Source organism: Alligator mississippiensis, chromosome 14, assembly GCF_030867095.1.
Source record: "Alligator mississippiensis isolate rAllMis1 chromosome 14, rAllMis1, whole genome shotgun sequence".
NCBI lineage: Eukaryota > Metazoa > Chordata > Crocodylia > Alligatoridae > Alligator > Alligator mississippiensis.
The window spans coordinates 10,261,533-10,280,876 of NC_081837.1; the positions used below are offsets into that span (position 1 = coordinate 10,261,533).

Below are 19,344 nucleotides of genomic sequence, written 5' to 3' on the forward strand. Positions count from 1 at the left end.
AGGTCGGTTGTGTAATTTCAGAGTGGTTAACAGACCATCTTTAGCTTGGAGATGTGCATCCTAAGAGGCAGGATCGTTGTCGTTTCGTTCCTGCGATTAAATTAGAGCGTCACCGCAATTTCTATTTCCATTTTTCAAGTGGAGCTGAAATCATTCTTGGAGTTATTGTGGGATGTGGGAATAATTGGTCATTTCTTGACTATTCCTGGATTGTCAGATTTTCATTTCAGTTTCCCTAGGTACCTGCTGTGGTTTGTGTTCTTATATGCTGTGTGTATGTGACATGACTATTTTGGCGCTCCAGTGTAGCCTTTGTTTTCCTGGGAGTCACATAAGTACATTCAGTTGCAAGTGATTCACAGTTTTAAGTGGTTGTTAGTAGCAAGGCAACATGATAATTTCTATCACTTTTGCATTTAAAGAAAGGATTTCAAAATTTGATCATGTTGTCCTGCGGGGTTTTTTTTCTTTTTCATTTGAAACAGTTCCTCCTTTAAGTACCCGTTTTCTGCTTTAATTTGCGCTGATTACAAACTTGTGTAACCACATGCTGGATTCAGTATAATTACTCTTCATTAGCTAGCATAGAAGAAATAACCAGTGGGCCTTAGACTGACCTGTTGGAAGATTTCTCTCCTTTTCTATTTCCCTGAGAATACAGCTAGTAGAAACTAGGATTTTCCCTTCTCTGTCACTCTGCAGTTTCCTGAATCGGAATTAAATTCTAAAATTTCCCACGAAATGAGAATTCGGAACATTAAAATTGTTCTGAAAATGTTGACACAATCTTTATTAAAACTTTACATTTTGGTTTATAGTTAAAGTGATAAGGTCAAAATGAATCACTTGGATAACTTTTGATACATTTCAGGTAAATAGCAGAGGAATGTATTGCTTTGATCAGCTTTTTCCCAACAGAGAAATAAGTAGAAAATGGTCGGCTGTCTTCACGTTAGAGCAGTGATTCTCAGCCAAAGTGCTGGGGTACCTAGGGGTGCCTTGAGATCCTTTGAAGTGTGCCCCAAGGTATGAGGAGATAAGCAGATAAGTGCAAGCTCATGCTCAGTTCCTACCTGACTAGTCCTTCACCTTCACTTCCTGCAGTATTGCCAACCCCACCATGTCAAAAATCATGAGATGACTCTTAAAAATCAAGACATTTGGAATGTGAGTCGTGAGATGGTATTTTTGAAGTGGGGGGGGGGAGGAACGGTTATTTGTGAAGGTGTGGAGCCCTGGGGAGGAGGGGTCCCCACATACCCTGGCAGGATGTCGGGTACGGTGGGTCAGGAGTGAGGGGCAGCGGAAGGACTGGGGGGGTGCTGTGGCTTGGGAGTGGGACAGACGCGCAGAAACATGCACACAGCCAGCCAGCCATGGCTTTGTTGCATGATTCGTCCTAACCCTGGGGCTGCATTCACCCCAACCCCACTCCCTCCTGCCCCATGGGGGTCTCAAGCTGCACTCCCCCCAGGCTTCTTCCCTCTCCCCCTGCCACTTCCACTCCACAGACTTACCAGTTTGGCACTCTGTATCCATGTCAAAAGAAAAAGATCCCGAGATTTGATCCCTCTATCAGGAAATCATGAGTCGGAGCTAATTTGACTTGGAAATCAGGAGTCTTGTGATTTTTTTTTTTTCTTTTCTTTCTTGAGAGTTGGCATTACTGACTTCCTGTCCCCTCTGCAAGGAGGTAAGCACTGTGATTAATAAGTTGGTTTTTGAAATGGGGTGTCGCTCAACTCACAAAAGTTTTGGAGGGGTTCCATGAGTCTAAAACGGTTGAGAACTTCTTCAGAGCATACCCATTTAATTGAATTGATGAATCGGAAGGATACACATTAAATAAGGTTAAATAAGGTTTATTATTATTATCTCCCTCTCTTGCCTACAGTCACTATTTTTTCTTCCTTGGGACAACTGGCAGTTGGAGGATCCCTCTGCCTTTATCACTTTGATTCAGGTGGATTCTAACATTTTAACTCTTGTACCAATGCTAGATTCATCTTTCTGTCATGTTCTGTAGAAATGTTGTAACCTTTATAAGAAAAGGCTCAGAGTGACCTTTTGTGACTACAGCAGACCTCGTTGCTGTTGTACATGTTGATCAAATCTTGAGTGTCTTGACAGATTGGGACCTAAAAAGGCATCGATATCTTTAAACTGCTCTTTCATGTAGTTTCAATGGGAGAGTCTTCCTGAGGTTTATGGCAGCTGAAGTGTGGGCAGACTCTTGGTTTTACCTTTGACTGTATTAAGGCTCAGAGAGATCTGTGCAGCTTGGATCCAGCTTGGGTGCATGGATCTAGTGCCAAGTGTGGAGCAGCCAAGGCTGCGGGCAGAGCAAGCTGCATCTTCGTGGTGTCTCTGAAGGGCTTGTTGCTGGCTGGCACAGAGTTGCATTCTCTCCTGAGAAGCTGTTTTGAGTTCTGCCATTGATAACCAGGTAACTCTGGGGAACCCTCCTTCCCCCCCCCCGCCCCCCCCAACCTGTTCTCTGCCTCAGTTTCTATGTCTGTAAAAAGGAAATGCAGATTTTCATTTTTATTACAAAGCACTTTGTGATTCTTGAATGAAAGGTGCAAGTGGAAAATATTCAGGAAATCTGCATGCCAATTTACAGCTCAGCGGAAGAGAAGGAAAGGACACAGATGCTTTATAAAGTTTTGGAAGGTCCAGACAAATGAAACTTTTCCATTCAAATGAGAACTTGATTTGGGATGTCTTAAGGAAAGCCTGCCATGCTATAACAATAGGCTTGTCTTTTAGAAAACTGAAAATGCTCCAGTCTCCTTTTGGCCTATATGGCCTGCAGATGTTAACTAGTAACTAGATGGCTCATATCTGAATTGTTAAACCTTTTGTTCCATAAGTCATCTGAAAGTTTTGAGTTGTCCTATATTGTTCTCAAATTATGTTTTTCTGAGCCTAATGCGGAGCCATGGCCCACTGCTTAATGTCCTGCTGGCTGTGGAGCTAGTTCATATTTTCCATGCAGGTTTATAAAAGGCATTTGGTCAACTGTGCTTAAAATACACGTGCAAAATATATTATGCAAAACTGAATCCATTTCATATTGCAGGCACTCTACAGTGCAAATAAGCAGTTTAAATACCTTTCACTACTTCGATTTAATTGACATATATGCTGAAAGGAAAAAGTGTGCGCCGTATAGTTTCACCAAGTATACTGTTGGTATGTATTAGGTCAGGGAGACTGGGCCTGTAGCATTATGAAATTCAACAGGCTTGTTGCTTAGGGAGTAATAACAAATAAAGAGGTTTAAACTTAATGTTGACCCCTCCGATCAACACTGTACATTTCCAGTGTATATTTTGCACTCAGAGCTCCCACTGATGTCAGTCTCACCTGGGGAACAGAAAGAGTATAGTATATACAACAGAGATCCTGCCTTGGACAAGAGAATTTTGCCCAGGCCTACAGAAGACAAATGCAATGTCATATGTATTAGTGCAGCACAAAATCTGTTTATAATAGCTGTAACATCTGCAACATCTGTATCAAAATACTGCAACAGGTGATGAGTCTGCTGTTCTTTGATTGTCAAGAGCCAGGAGACTGGATCTGGGTATCTCTGAATGCCCTTGCTGGTGGTAAGAGGCAGAGAACTGGGGCTTGCTGTATTAGAGCTGAATGATACTCATTCTAGTGTTTTTACTCTTTAATATTTACCTAAATCTGATGGAATTGTTGTAAACTTCATTTGAATAATAGATTAAAAAACAATCTCTAGGACTCATAAACTTCAAATCTTGAATTCCTTTATTGATCACTGCCTAGGTCACTTTTTGGTGTTGGGTATTCTGAGAGAGCTCATAATGAAGCATGATTTCCTCTAACATGGTTAGACATATTCTGTATTGGAACATGTCCCAGAAAATATTGCTAGATTTCCAATTCAAAGCCATATATTGCAATTTGTGATATTGATAATGTGACTTTTGTTGCTCAATTCCAGGTGCAGTTATCTCGATAAGCTACAAAATATGTCTATTAGGGGATTGAAGAAGAAACAACCAAAGACTTTTAAAGTCAAAGTTGTAACAATGGATGCTGAAATGGAGTTCAGCTGTGAGGTAAGTTTCCTATGCATAATCCCGGAAAGAGTTAGAATCTGTATCTTCCTATTACCAAGGTCTGACTTTGAAAGCTCCATATAGAACTACAAACAGCCTTGAGGGGAAAAGTAATGGATTATAAAGAAGCTATTTGGCTGAAGAGGATAAGAATGGAGTTATGAGCCTGATTTTCCATGGATCTGCACTTTGTACATTCACTTATGCCTGTGCAAAGTAGGTGCAAAATATCAAAACAGAATGGTAGCTTTTCACTCACTTGGCAGACACAACTGAATAGGTAGATGTACAGCAGTGGTGAAGAATCAGGGTCATTGGATTTAAATCAGAATTCTACCCAGGCTAGTAATGTAGGCAAGGCATTACTCTACATGCCTATGTGCCCTGAACACCTGTGTGAAGCAAGTTGGGTGGTCTCAGCTGAGGTCCCAGGGGGCAAAACCCATTTAGTATTTGTTGCCAGCAGAGAGGCCAGAGGTCCCAGTGGGCAAAACCCATTTAGTATTTGTTGCCAGCAGAGAGGCCAGAGACTGAGCGGATGTGCAAATAGAACTTCCCTCTCCTTTCAAGTGGCTGTTGAGCATGGAGCTAATTACACCAAGGTCACAGGCTTGATCCCAGTTGGACTAAGTGATCTCTTGATTGTAGGACTAAATCACATTTCCCTATGAAACTTACCCCTGTGATAGGTCTCCTTAACTTTAAGATGAAGGTGTGCTGAGGAGCATGAGAAAAGGAAGCTTTTATTGCCACTGAGCCTGCCTTTGTTCATAGGGGTCATGATGAGTAGAACTTAATGTATTCAAGATGAATTTTTAAATTTTTATCAGAATGTGTTGGTGGGTGGATATGAAATGACAATCACACAAGTAAAATCAGCCAAAGACTTGCTGCCTGTGATGGGCATCCTTTCCAGTTATTAGTGCGCTGGTTGTTCAAAAATGTATGTTATCGGAAGTAAGGCAACAGACCATAATTATGTTAGAAACTTGTACATTGTGCACCTTTTGATTTAAATACATTTAGTAAAATCCTAAAGCTGACTCTGTAAAATCAATATGACTGGAGCACAAGAGTATAGAGAAGCGGCATTATACCAGGTGGAAACTTCAGTCTGATTTCAATCTTGGTTACATTGATGTGTGTGTACAAATGACAGCCCTGTACAGCGTTATTTTTGGCCATTTCCCACTGACTTAAATGAAAATTGTGTGTGCTCAGTGCCTTGCTGGAGCAGGTCTTAAGAGCTTTTGTTGTATGAGGTCCAGGATGATACCTCCTTAAGTTGGGGGCTATGGTTTTATCCTCAAAAAGGCCCCTATTGGCTTTCTGGGTCTAAGCACTGAATCTATACTCAGGTATAGCTGTTTGAGTCAGAATGATATTTTTAGAAAGTCAAAGCTCTCATTTTCTCTGGGGAACAAAAGAAATTGATAAATCTGGACATACAAGCCAATTCTTTACCATTTAAGTCTCCTAAATAAAGTGGATCAAGGAATCTTGGCTGTAGAAAAGAGAGGGAAGGAGTGCCACAGGCAGAAAATAATACATCTCATGATCACTTGTGGATGGAATTGGGCTGCACTCTTGAGATGCAGAGAGAGCCAATAGATCACTTGATTACTCAACTATAGGAAAAGAAGGTGGGAAAGACTCTTTTGAGCATGACTGTTTTTTTGGGAGATGTGACAGTCTTATGTCACGAATGAAGAACTGACAATCCCATGTAATTCTTGGTTTTTAAAGGCTATTCCATGATTAAAGAACCCAGTTGCAAGTGATAGGTGTCTGTGGCACACTGATCAAAATAGTTTAGGCAAGGTCACAAAAGTAAAGGGCTTGGGGATATTATTTACAGCTCAGGTCCTCACTAACAAACTGGATGAACTGGATTTATCCTCCTGCTTTCCCTCAAATGTTGGTTCAGTTGCTAGGGTGGTTTCCTTCTCCTTGTCTAAATATTGATCTTAAGTTTTTGGGGTTTTTTGTTTTTGTTTTTGTTTTTGTTTTTTTTACCATGAGGTCCTCAGTGACTGGCCCATATTATTGGACAGAAACACTTTTAATATCCACCCAAATAGGTGAAAAAATGTGCAGTCTTTTCAGAGAAAAAAAATGGAAGTGTGTATCTGTGAACTTCAGGACCCTTAATCAAAGCCTTTTTTCCATAAGCACCTATGCTACCTAATCCCCCTTGCTAATGATAGAGCTAAATATAGATTAGATCGTCTGTTGTTTTTTTTTCTGGATGCAGCAAATAATGATTCTGTTATGGGCTGAATCTTACTTCCACTGAAAAGGGTGGCAAAATTTCAGTGATTTCAAATGGCAGTGACCTACATAATTAAGGTGCCAAGATTGTCCTTCGTGTGCTTTCATTGAAGTTGTGGGCGGATTTAACCTATGACCTTCAGGCCTCTCTGCTTTTCTCTGCAGTCCCTCCTTCAACCCCCATTTGTCTTTCTGATTTGCATGACTGATTTGATACTGATTTGCAAATAGTACTGAAGCTTTGTAACACCCTGTGAGGTAAATACTGCAGTTATTCTACATGGAAATAGAATGCATGGTAGAAAGACTAAATGACTTGAACTTGCCTTGTAAAACTGGGAGAGCTAGAAGTCAGGAACCTTGATGGCCTAGCCTTTGCTGTAACTGTTAGATAATATCAACAACCTTACTTGAAAGGATGTGAAATAAGCTGACAAATGACGAGTGAGTTACCTTTCCATGCATTACAACAGTGTGCTTTAGGGCGCATGTGCTAAAATAATGGCATTTTAAAAATCCGTTTTCATTGTTTTGGTGTTTTTTTCCCTCTAGATGAAGTGGAAGGGAAAGGACTTATTTGACCTGGTTTGTCGAGCATTAGGGCTAAGAGAAACGTGGTTCTTTGGCTTGCAATATACAATAAAAGGAATGTGCACCTGGTTAAAGATGGATAAAAAGGTACGGAAAACAACTGGTCTGTAAAAACAGCTACACAGAAACCTTTCAGCTAGGGCATGTGGAAGTGAGTTGCACCTATAGCCCCAAAAGTAAAAGCTCTTGCGTTTAGTGATGACCTATGATTTCCAGATGTGTAAGGCCAGACGGAATCATTATCTGGTCTGACCTTCTGTATAACCTAGCCCACATAATTCATTGGGAGATTCCCTTGCTTCACAGTAGCGATGCTTACACTTACGATCAGCAGTGTGCTTTCAGTTGACATGTGAAAGCCCTGCTTTATCTTGAATTCTGATTGTTCTCTACCCTTCATTTAGAAATTTATTTGGAGGGCTTTATGCTCTAGTTTCCATACTGATTCTGTTTTTCAACAGGTTTTAGATCAAGAAATCCCCAAAGAAGATCCAATTAGTTTCCGGTTTTTAGCTAAATTTTACCCTGAAAAAGTGGAAGAGGAGCTATTGCAAGAAATCACGCAGCACCTCTTCTTCCTGCAGGTGAGGAGAGAATCATCTACCTATTACCCTTTGCTCTGTTTACCCCACCCTTTTTATTGTTTGTATAGTATTGTGTTTATTCTTGTTGGAGTAGTTTTAGTCCTCCCTGTCATGCTGCAGTGTCTGTGGGATATCCTGCTTTGAATAGAGAACGCTCCGCAGGCTGGTATGGCTCAACCTCTGTTAGGCTGGACCTGCCTATTTAAGTTTTAGTAGCTTCTGTTCTCCTGGTGTCTTTGCAAACTGTGGGTATTCAGCTGTTCAGAAGCACAGCCCCAAGGGTGACTTATACCCAGTGTTTTGGGCAGTAACTTCCCTTACATGTGGTCACTATATTTCACTTCAGATACCTCTTAAAAAAAACACAAACAACAAAAAGCTTTGCTTTCCTCCTAGGAAAAAAGAAGGTAGAGCAGGGTAGCATCTGAGATTAACTGGCTCAGAGAGGTGCGAGTTTTCACAAGAAACGACCTATTTCATTAGATGCTAGGACATCTGACAGAGAAAATGATGAAAGCTCAGGCTTCTGAGCCAGTTAATTTAAGGTGTCATCTCTCCTTGCTTTCTGCCTGATTTAGGACTTTACAGCTAACCACCTCTGTGTCCCTAGCAAAGTGTGTGTAAAATTTTCAAGTAGACCTATGGCTTCCCTCCTATGGGAAGAGAAGGAAGAAACAGCTGAAAAAGGAAGTTTTAACATTTCTCTGCATCTCATAAGTCCCTACTGGTCTTCAGGGCTGTAAGTCTTTTTTGTGCATTGGGGTTGTTGCTTGAAGAAAATAGAAATCAGTGGAACAAACTGGTGAATACAGTCCCTGCTGCTAGTGCTTGATATGTCCATGCTGGGAAAGTTTTGTGTCTTGGTTTTGTTTTTCATTCTGCTTCCTGGAAGCCGACAACCTGTCCCAAATGGAGGTTTTCAAAACTTGTTTTGTTGGCAGTATAAGACTTCATGAATCCTTTAAGGATTCGGTGCTCAGGTCCCAGTCTGTGAAGGGTCTTTAAAAATGTACCCTCTGTACAATTGAACCTGTTATATTGAACAAAGCTGTTTGGAAAACTTGCTATTTTTATTGGGATTAATTAAAAAGAAAAATCTTTTTGGTTAAAAAAGAAAAGTAAAAAATCAGCGGTGCTAGCCAGACCCTTGGCTTCCGTCTTCTGGAAATGTATTACAGATAAATTAACATTGGATTGTCTTTGCTCTTCAAGTAAGCAAGCAAGCAATATACCCTGTACCGTACAACTATTTTTAAACCTCATGCTTATTCATTGCACACTATTTCAGTGGTACTCCAAAGTGTTCGGGCACCTGGCCCGCTCTTGACTCCTGCCAGTCCAATTAGCCAGGTGGAGTTACCTTTCGCACCACTAGAAATTTAATGGAATCCCAGTGCTGTGGCTGATGTCATGAACCCCACTCACTGTGACACCCTGCAGCGGGGATAAACTCTGTGGATAATGGAACAATTTTCAGCAGTTGTGGAGTTGTTGAGGCACTCTTACCGAGGAATGACAACTGTTCTTTGTTTTCAGAAGCACAGCTGTCTAGCTGTGAGAACAAAATTCTTTGGTCAGGACTTCTGGGTTTCATGTCTAGTTCTGTCAATATACTGTGAAATCTTAGATAAGCCACTTATCCTTTCAGTGCCTCAATTTTTCCCCTCAAAAAATTAGGGAGATAACACTTCCCAGTTCTGCTCTGAGGCTGTCTGGAGTTCTGCACGTTCTTTGAGTGCAAGGTGGTTAAAAATAATCACTTGTGCAAGATACCTTTCTGACTTCATTGTCAGGTTGGTCACTCCCATTATATTGTCCCGGAGAGGGATGGGGTTCTTTGGCAACTACTGACTGTGGGCCAAATTCTTATGTACTGTGTAGGGTTGCCAACCCTCCCGGATTGGCCATGAGTCTACTGGAATCAGTATCGATCTCCCGGTGACTACTGAAAGCAATCTGGGAGATTTTAATAGGATATTTTAAGAGGAAAAAGTCCCCTGGAATAGCTTCAGTCAGAGTTGGCAACCCTAATACCATGATGAATAAACAAGTTTGCTGCGGGGACCTTAGCCTATCTTGCTTCCGCCTACCTGGAGCAGAGAAGCCATGCTGTCACTCCACAGTAATTGGTGTATATGGTGCTTGGGTTTTTGGCCAGTTATTGAGCGACCCATTGTCTATCCGTTCATCCATTCGCTCACCCACTCCATCCCAAATTTTTTCCTGGTGTATTTGGAGTTCCTGTGGAATACTGCTTCCTGTACAGCTTTTTTACAGATTTCTTTCCTTTTGTAGCAGGACTGTGGCAATTCTGTTGCTTTTTGACCTAGGGATTTCTGTGCAAGGATCCTGGGGTATAGGATAAGATTTGTCTGCATGCCACTTTAAAATGTAAAAGTATGTAAGCACACTTGTTATTTTATAGGTCTGTACAGTTATGGAAAATGCCATTGTTTCAAGGGTTAATATATTGACGGGAACTGTCTTTTCAAGTGCAGTCTTTTGAATTGACAACCTGTTTCTTAAGATATCTTGGAAAGAGATGACAGGCTCAGAACTTGCCCTCTCCTTTCTTTTAATCCTGATTTTTGCTTTGGGTTATAGTTTTTTTCCCCTGTGAACCTGTCTTGACTGGCTTTGACTTTCAGATATGCAATTAGTGAATTCCTTTCATTCTGAAGTAGAAAAACAAGACAAAAACAAATTTGAACTTGCAGTTTCCTGTCAGTAAGAACTTAAGATCGCACCTGGATACTAATAGGAAAAACATGTACAGACATCTGGATGCCTACTGATTATGACTTTATAGACTATTGAAACCTTTTAAATATTAATGTGGCATGAGTGTTTTGTGAAGCCTGAATAAAATTTTGCAATTAAAACTAGTTTATGCTGTTTGCAAGAGAACAATTGCATGTTTATAAGATTTTGTTAAAAACTCAGAGACATTTTCTGCAGGATTTGTCCAGAGCTCTTTTCAATTGTAAAAGATGATTTGTGTTATGGAATATGAAAGCTATAGCTTTCCAATTTGGAACAAAAACCTTGTCATTCTTTCCATTTTAGCAGCTCAGAAATGAGTTTCCCTGCGCTATAACTCAAATACATATATTGTGCTCACCAGAAAATAAAGTTCTAATAAAAGCCTTTCCTGGACGGTTCATTTCAGTTCACAGGACCTACTGTTCCAATGCATATTTTAAAGATAAGTAAGTATTACCCCAGGTCATTCGTTTCTTCTGTTATGGAAGAATTTAAGGCTGCAAATGCCTTTTTTTTTTTTTTTTTTTTTTTTTTTAGACTCCTGTCTGTTTATTAGGGTAAATTTGCATGTGAAAGGGATGGGAGGAAGGTCTGTGAATTGCATTCTTCAATTCCCTTTTAAACCATTAAATAAAAATAAGTTTAAAACCATCCTAACCCCACTAATATGTAACTATATATATTGGCAATCCCTCATAGATGAAGACAATTGTCTTCCATGACTGCTTTTTCTGTGGTGCTCAAGATGGCTGACGAGGCCGTTGCAGGATTGACAGGCTCTGTTGCAACTCAGAGTAACAGTTGGTAATTTGCCTATGCTACTGATAAAGCTTCAGTCATTAAAATGGAAGGAATTCTGAACTATCTAACCGCTTACCATTTATGAGTCCTCCTTTTGCTCCCTCTTCACTTCTTGCACTTTGACTTTCTTGGGCAGCTATAACGGGCTGCTCATTTGCTGGCTTTCCTTCCTTAGTCCAGGTTCAGAGAAGTTAGCCCTTGCTTGGAGTCAGACAGAAGGCAGAACAGAGTTGCACCTTATAGACAAATTGAATTGAAGATGCAACGTATGGATTGCAAGCACCGCAGAACTCTATAACCAGGGGATTATTTTTGATAAGATTGAAAACAATTTTATTAAATTAAACTTTCTCAAGTTGATATTTGTTTTTAAGAAACCTGTATCTTTGGATCTAAATTACCTGTCACTGCCCCGTTAAATACAGTGCTGCAGTTCCTCAGCTAGTGAAATCCAGTCTAGCTCTGTAGAAGACAATGGGAGTTATGCCAGTTCACAATAGCTGAGGAGCTAGCTGCCCTTTTTTATAACGCTGAAAGAAAGCAAGATTTGTTTATAGCTTCCCTCCAGGATATATGTGCTAAGAGTAGGTGATAAATGGGAGCAGGAGCTTGGTGACTCATTCCACTTATGTGAACGAGGCATGATGAATAAACCTGATGATACTAGGTTCAGAGCTTCACCCTTAAATTTTTCTTGAATTTATGGAAGAAACCCATTCTTATCATTTTAAAGCTTAGGATAATTTGTGGCAGCAAGCAAGCTGATTTGCTATATTTTCAATGGATTTCCCTGTTGCTGTTGGAATGATGCCTCCAGTCTAACACTTACCTTTGAAACATAATTTCCATTTACAGTTGGGTTGCAGTGTGAAGGACCCATTTCACACCTCCCTGTCACCTTAGCGGGGGTTTGGGAGGGGGCAGGATATGGAAACCACTTTGTTGCCAGAGTGGTGTTAAATAGTTCTCATATAATTTAGAATCAAGCGTCTAATTTGTACACTGAACACTTGCTTTGGCAGGGAAATGCTGCAATACTTCAATAAGTCTCAGATAAAATTGAATAATTATTGTGGATCTTCCTGCCAAAGTGCCTTTTACAAGCATTTGATGAACTTTCCTGCACTGTAAACTAGACAAGTTTCTATAATTCCATATTCTAAAATGGAAACATTTGGGTAAAGTGAAATTAAGGCTACTGGAATGTGTTAGTGGTTTGAGTGCATCTTGCTTTTCAATAGCAATCCAGCTAAAGAATAAGAAGGTGCAGATTTTTAGAAAGCCAGTTAATGTAAAGGTGAAATTTGTAGGAAACCCAGAAGTTTGACAGCATGAAAATTCACAGTGGAAGTAGCTAAACTATCTTAACTCAGTGCCAGCATTGATATATTGCAGAAAGGAAATGCATTACTGTATGGTAGTTTCCCATCCAAAACAAATGCCTTCATTTTAGCACTGAGCTCAAAAACTGGTGCCTTTATTTTGATCCTACAGCGGTTGTGCTTTAACGCCTACATACTGTTTCCAAAATATCTTTTTTTGTTTTGTTAACTCATAATTTACTACCATGTTAAATATGCCAGGATGTGGTCTAGGCATGTTTGATTTCAATTTTAGGCATGATACAAACCCTGAATTTGGAGCATCTTTCATACTTTGGTGCTATTTATTTATTATTTTAATCCTTAGGTTAAGAAACAAATATTGGATGAAGAAATCTACTGCTCTCCAGAGGCTACAGTTTTACTGGCTTCTTATGCTGTTCAAGCTAAGGTCTGTGTACAGAGTTGTTTTTTATTTTTATTACATTTTTAAACAAACATAATTATCTGCTGTTAACTGACATGTTCAACACTAGCTTTGCTCTGAAAAAGTAGGCCAAGCTGGGAGATCTGTGTACTGCAGAAAGAAGGATGTTCTGTTAGACAGAATTACTTGCAATTAAGGCTAAGTTGACTTGTTTGCTATTTTACATGACGCTTTTAATGATCCAGAGGCTAAAACTAGATTCATGTCTCTGAATCTGCTTAAAGTGCTAAGAAGCAGAGCTCAAGAACATGAATAACTAGATTCTGGCATTTCTATACACAGCATTTTCATAACACCTTCTTTCCAATGTAGCATTACAGTCTGGCTCTTTTTAGAAAGTGTCCAGGGCTACTGCAGATGCCTGGTGCCCTCAGTTCACAGTGGTATCTGTGAGAATAGAGAACACTTGTCATTTCACAGCACATGTTCAGCATCTTACAGTGTCAAGCCTTATTTGCCCTCAGGGGTCAAAATCACCCTGTGGCAGAAGGCCAGGACACAGCCTGTTCTTCTGACCCTCCCCATCAGTAGTCCTATGTGGGGATGCAGGCTTACAGAAAAAGTACCTGAGCTGGCTAAGTCCCCCAACTCCTGAGTGCAACTGAAGTGGGCTCCATGCTGGGCCTGGGGAAGCAGGTCAGTGAGAGGTCCTTGGATCTTTAGTTTGCATGATAACTGGTCCTACTGTTCCGTAGATTGGCAGTGTTGGAACCACGTCTTGCGAAAGGGCTGGGGGTAAATTCCACATTGATAACCTATTTAGGCATCCTTTATGTAAAGCCTATTTACTTGGGCAGGACTTCGTCCTTCAGGTCGAGTTAAAAAATCCTACTGTCTTAGGTGATCATTGTAGACAGAAGCTGTGCAGCCACCAAATTCTTTCAGCATTCTGCTCATAGTAAAGTTTCTTCTTTCCTTTTTCTGGGACAGTACGGTGACTATGATCCAAATTTCCATGAACCTGGCTTTTTGGCCAATGATGAGCTGTTACCCAAAAGAGTAAGTATTTATCATGCATAGAGATGAACATTTTACTCAGCTATGTGGAGGGGCGTACGTTTCTTGGGACTGGCTGGATCACCCGCCAGTTGTTCTGTATGTGTGAATGCATTTTTGTGTTTGTGTTGCTTTGGATATGGCAAGAACTGTGAACTTCCTTGATATTATTTCCACACCAGGGGAAGCCAGATAGTAAACCCACGGGCAGTGCCTGTTCTCACCTTTTCTATAGAAATCCAACCCCTTCCCTTCTTTGTAGGTTCTCAGGCAATATCAGCTGACGGCAGAAATGTGGGAAGAGAAGATTACAGCTTGGTATGCAGAACACAGGGGCATTGCCAGGTACAGTTACACACTTCAGTCTTGGAAACATCACGGGCAAGGCAGTTACACTCGTGCAATCTTGTTGGCTCCAGTTGGGTTTTACTAGCGTAAGTGAGACATGGGATCTGTGACTCCAACCTCTGCTGCTTATCACCATTCTGTTTCCTAAGTAACAACATGGTAGTTTGGAGTCCTAAGGGCCTGCTTATGTCGGGTGCTAAGGCCCTCATGCGAGGGGCTAAATGTCTTCAGCCTGTCTTGAAGCCATTGGTGGGGTTAAGGCCTTCAGCACCTTTCAGGAGGCACAAACGAGGCTTCACCTTCAGAGAGAAGAAACCTGATTTGTGGTGCACCTTCTTTTGGAAATCACAAAGAAGGTACCAGGGTGTTAGAGACATCTAGGTACTTAGCTAGTAATTGAAACAGAGACAGGACGGAATCCACCTGTTCAGCAGCATGTAGTTGGTTTTGGTGCTGTTTCATGTGGATGTTCAAGGGCTCTTACAACAAACATTGAAGCCTCTGGAAGTAAAACAAAAACCTGAGGGAAATAATATGGGCAGAAAGAGTTGCCTGGCTCAGTTGATATGCACAAAATTCTTTAATTTACTTTCCTTCTCTGACTGCCCTGGAAGTTCATTAATATTCTTTCCTCACTATTTATTATTGTTCTACCTGCTTTGTGAGGAGAGAGAATCATGGGCCTTGATTGCTAGGTGAAGAGATTTTTCTACTAGGCACAGGGCAGCTTCTGTGTTTTGTTTTGGACTCTGTCCACACTGGTGTTTGGTGCCTCTTACATCCGTGCTTGTCAGTGAACCATAGCAATTTTTATGCTTCCTGAGGGAGATACTCTTGAGTCATGGAAGGCAGTATTATAGAGCTCTGTAGTCAGTGGTTAGAGGTAACACCTGCAAGCAATAAAATAGACACGCTGGGCTGAGATCAGAGCCAGATACCAAAAATCAGTAAAAGTCATTTTGTCTGGCAAGTAACAAAGTAGATAAAGCTTTATTTTGATTATCCTGGTTAGATGCTGCTGCTCTACGCTTTCCATGCTCTGAGCAATAGACCTTGCACTTAACAGCATAGCTCATAAACACTGCAGAGAGAAACCATAAGAGCAATCAAATTGAATTAAAAAGGAGATTGTTCTCCTTAAAACAGTAGTAAGTAATTTGATCTGAAGAAAAGGGCTGGAGTTTACAGGCTTGTCCAGTGTGATCTCTGATCTGTTTTGCAGGGATGAAGCAGAGATGAACTATTTGAAAATTGCACAAGACTTGGAGATGTATGGTGTCAATTACTTTCCCATTGCTGTAAGTGTCTCTGAGTGGTATTTCTAATTGGTATAGATTCTTGCAGTGTGGTTTTTAAATCTGCAGCATAGTTAGATCCAGCGTGTTCTAGTGCCAGGAGTTGGGATTCCTAGGTTCTGTTTCCACCTCTACTGGTGACTGGTGCTGTGACCATTTTCAGGCTCTTCTATGGCTTGATTTAATTGTCTATATAATAAATCCCTGGTAAGGATGCAATTTGGGACCTAAGGATCTAGAAGTATGAGCCTCTTTTGAATGAGCTAAAGGAACAGGTTAGTAGCCAGTGGTGATAGTGGATTTACAAACCTGTTTTGTGCTGGAAACCCTGGCTCCTAATAGATACCAATAACATTGCTTAGAATAAACACACTGCTGGATGAGATGATACCTGCTACTAGAAATGGCATTTATTGCCTTATTTATTTGTTCCTTTGCAGCAAAGTAAGAACCATACAGATCTCCTCCTTGGAGTTGATGCCAAAGGTATTCATATCTACAGCATAAATAACAGGTTCTCTCCAAATAAGTCTTTTGAGTGGAGTGCTATCAGAAACATTTCCTATAGTGAGAAAGAGGTAGGATGGACCTCTGTTTTGTGAGTATGGGCTTTTTTGTACTGGACTGGAAGCTGTCTGTCTGTCTGTGCGTCTGTCTGTCTGTTGGAAGATTTGTTACAAAACTAAGGTTCTGGGCTGCACGCTCTTGCTCCCTTGAAAGTAGTGGGAGCTGTGAACTTTCAGCAGCACTGAAAACAGGACCTATCATTACAATCTAAAAACCAGTTGACTCTGGTGCAACAATGATGATAGTGTCTGTTCATTTTCCAGCAGCAAAGGGTTATACGTAAGTGGGAGCTCTTCTCTCAGCAGGAAAACCAGGGGCTGAAGTGTCCCTGAAGACTGAATACCATTTTCTTTCATAGAGGTGCTCTCTCTAGGTTACACTGAAGCCCGCTGGCAAGGGAAGTCATGAAGGGGATGGCTTACACATCTCCTTAGGTTCTGCTTGTTTTGTCTGCAGGTAGAAGGTTGAGTCTTCAGGACTTTTAATCTAGCCCATCTCATAAATATTAACATTCACTTATAGAGCACAGATCATCCTCTGTACAGCACATAGAGGGTAGGAGGTGGGAGAAGTTAGAAATTTTTAAATGGAAAAAGATGTGCTATCAGGAAGACTGTGACTTGGGAGGGTGGGCTGGGAAGGGAACACAAGCCTAAATAAAATTAAGCATAAAAGCAGAGCATAGCTGTTCTTTTTTTTTTCAGTGTGTTTTTTTTTTTTTTTATAACGCTTGGGGTCCAAATTCAGCCTTGTATTAAAATTGGAGGCATGCATGTTTTTAAAGCTTCCACTACTTTGAATTCACAGTCCTGCTTCTTGTAATTGTGGCTGTTACCTACAGGGCAAAACAAGCTGTAACAAGTTATGATCTCAATGATTCAGATGACTTGGGCTGAGATTATGCAGTCCTTTGCAATGTGTCGAATAGAGTGCTAATTTATGAGTCACAGCAAACAGGATTTAAAAGAATGGACTTGCTTTTATTATGCCGCTCAGCTGCACACAACAGAGGAAGTGAAGCCCTAGATGCATGGCAGGGTGTCAGCTTTTGCCCAGCTCATCAAAAAACAGCCTGGAAGATGGGCTCAAAATAAGGAAGAAAAAACTCCATGAGTTTCCCTATGTTCAAAAGCCTTTTTGTCGTGTCTTCTCCTTTTTATTCATGGTGGAAATAACTTGAATTGAAGGAGGTGTTGGATACTTCTTGAGGGTGGGCTTGATTATATTGAATTTGTTAAACTAATGGCTTCTATTGGAGATTTAAGCCAAAATAACAATAATCAGTGAGTATGGTGGTATTAATGTAGAATCATGTGGTCACATCACAAAAATTACCATCCTAACTGGTCTCTTTGCTGAGGGTTTAGCAGATTGAGATTGGGACAGGAACTCTTATGGTGAGCTCCAGTCCTCTTGTCTCTGTTCTAGCTCTGTCCCTGAGGCTTTGAGCGAGCCATAACTCACTCTGCTCTGGTTTCCCCCCATACAATTGGGAAAAGTGGTGTGGGGATGAGCTAATGTCTGCAGCAGCATTCAGTAGTTGAGCTTTGTAGTGATCCCGATCTCTTCTGCTTTCTTTCCTCTCTCTTTCTTGTTTGTCAGTTGACGATTAAACCCCTTGACAAAAAGGCAGAAGTTTTCAAGTTCTTTTCCTCGCAGCTCAAAGTAAATAAACTGGTAAGCACACTGACCTGCTTTCACTCTGGATGACGTATCAGTCTCAATTGTGTTGAGTGATATCAGAATGAAAAATATTATGTTCAGTATGGCTTTCATGGTCATGTAGCCGTAAAGACCACAGAAGTATTGGTGATGGGGGAGGGTGGGGTGTAGATTAGATGACCTCTGCAGGTCCTTGCCAGCCCTACTTCTCTATGAGTCACTGATACTTAAGAGACCTGTGGCCATTATAACAACTAGCATTGAAAGTGAGTTGGTAAAAATTGATGTAGGGGGGCCTGGAGGACCACACTTTGTTCTTCAGGAGAACCTCCTGAGGGGAATCGGAACTTGAGGTTGAACACATGACTTGTCTACAGATTATTCTGTTTGACATGTGGGGTTGGGTTTGTCTTCATTTATAGCAGCTGCAGGTGGAGAGTTGTTTAAGTCTTGAGACTCTCAGGGAAGTGATGGAGATGTAGATTGGGATACAGTAGGAAGAAACAACACTCCAGTTGTATCTTTTTTCTGGAGCCCTGCTTTTTTAGGTTCTCGCTCTAGATCAATTCCACTTAGCTCTCCTCTTACAACTGTAGTGGAGTAAAAAAGTGGAGCCAGAAAAACAAAGGCACCCTTAGCTTGTGAACCTGGCAATGTCATACCTGCCAAGATAAAAACCTGTAACCCTGCACTCCTATTTTTATTGGAGAGAAAGGACCTTCTGATTGCATTGCTGTTAGCCCCAAGTAGGATGTGTGTTTGTATCACCGTGCTGTACTCTTTATCGCTCTTGCTGCTGTGCAGATGGGTTTGCAGTCATTTTTTTGTTTTGTTTGTTGCAGATTTTGCAGCTGTGCATTGGAAACCATGATCTGTTTATGAGGAGGAGGAAAGTGGACTCAATAGAGATCCAGCAAATGAAAGCACAGGCCAGGGAGGAAAAGGCTAGAAAAAAGGTGGATTCTGTTTCTCACTACTCAAAATATTGTCTATTTTATTACAGTTGGTCCAATCATTATACCTATATTATCTACCATATTTGTTGAGATCATGAACATAGAAGAACCTAGTTGTTTGTCTGTTTACTGTCTGCCACATAAGTGCATGAGTTTTCGACCAGACATGGGACGTCTAAAGTTGTGGGACAGAAAGAAAGATTGAGAGTGAAGGGGAAGGGGTGACATGAGTGCTCCCTCCTGTGTATGACCAGGAATTCATTTTGATGCCCATGTGCTGACTGGGCACTGCGTGGAATGCCTAACTGATGCTGGCTGGCGGTGGTGCAGCAGGATCATTTCAGCTCTTCAGAAGTCCTTGCCTAGTTTGCGCTGTGATCCCAATCCCAGCACGGACTATGCTGCAAATCTGCAGACTTTTCACATTGCTTATTACCTCCCCAGATGGAGAACCAGAGGCTAGCCAGGGAGAAGCAGCTGAGAGAAGAAGCAGAGCGAGCCAAAGAAGAGTTGGAAAGACGTCTCTTCCAGCTGGAAGATGAAGCCAGGCAAGCCAATGAAGCACTAGTGAGTGTTACAGTAGACTGTAAATGTCATTAGACCT

The 19,344-nt window shown here is 41.1% G+C and overlaps 1 protein-coding gene across 2 annotated transcripts in view; it reads left to right on the plus strand.

Moving 5' to 3' along the window:
* Positions 1-19,344, plus strand: part of LOC102557928 (merlin) — a 28,756-nt gene that overhangs the window by 1,607 nt on the left and 7,805 nt on the right. For both annotated transcript variants that reach the window (XM_014608073.3, XM_006260185.4), the window contains exons 2-12: positions 3,980-4,097; positions 6,921-7,046; positions 7,421-7,543; positions 12,797-12,880; positions 13,847-13,915; positions 14,175-14,257; positions 15,483-15,558; positions 15,996-16,133; positions 17,725-17,799; positions 18,627-18,740; positions 19,185-19,307. In XM_014608073.3, coding sequence (XP_014463559.1) covers positions 3,980-4,097; positions 6,921-7,046; positions 7,421-7,543; positions 12,797-12,880; positions 13,847-13,915; positions 14,175-14,257; positions 15,483-15,558; positions 15,996-16,133; positions 17,725-17,799; positions 18,627-18,740; positions 19,185-19,307 — 1,129 coding nt within the window. The remainder of the gene's footprint in view (positions 1-3,979; positions 4,098-6,920; positions 7,047-7,420; positions 7,544-12,796; positions 12,881-13,846; positions 13,916-14,174; positions 14,258-15,482; positions 15,559-15,995; positions 16,134-17,724; positions 17,800-18,626; positions 18,741-19,184; positions 19,308-19,344) is intronic.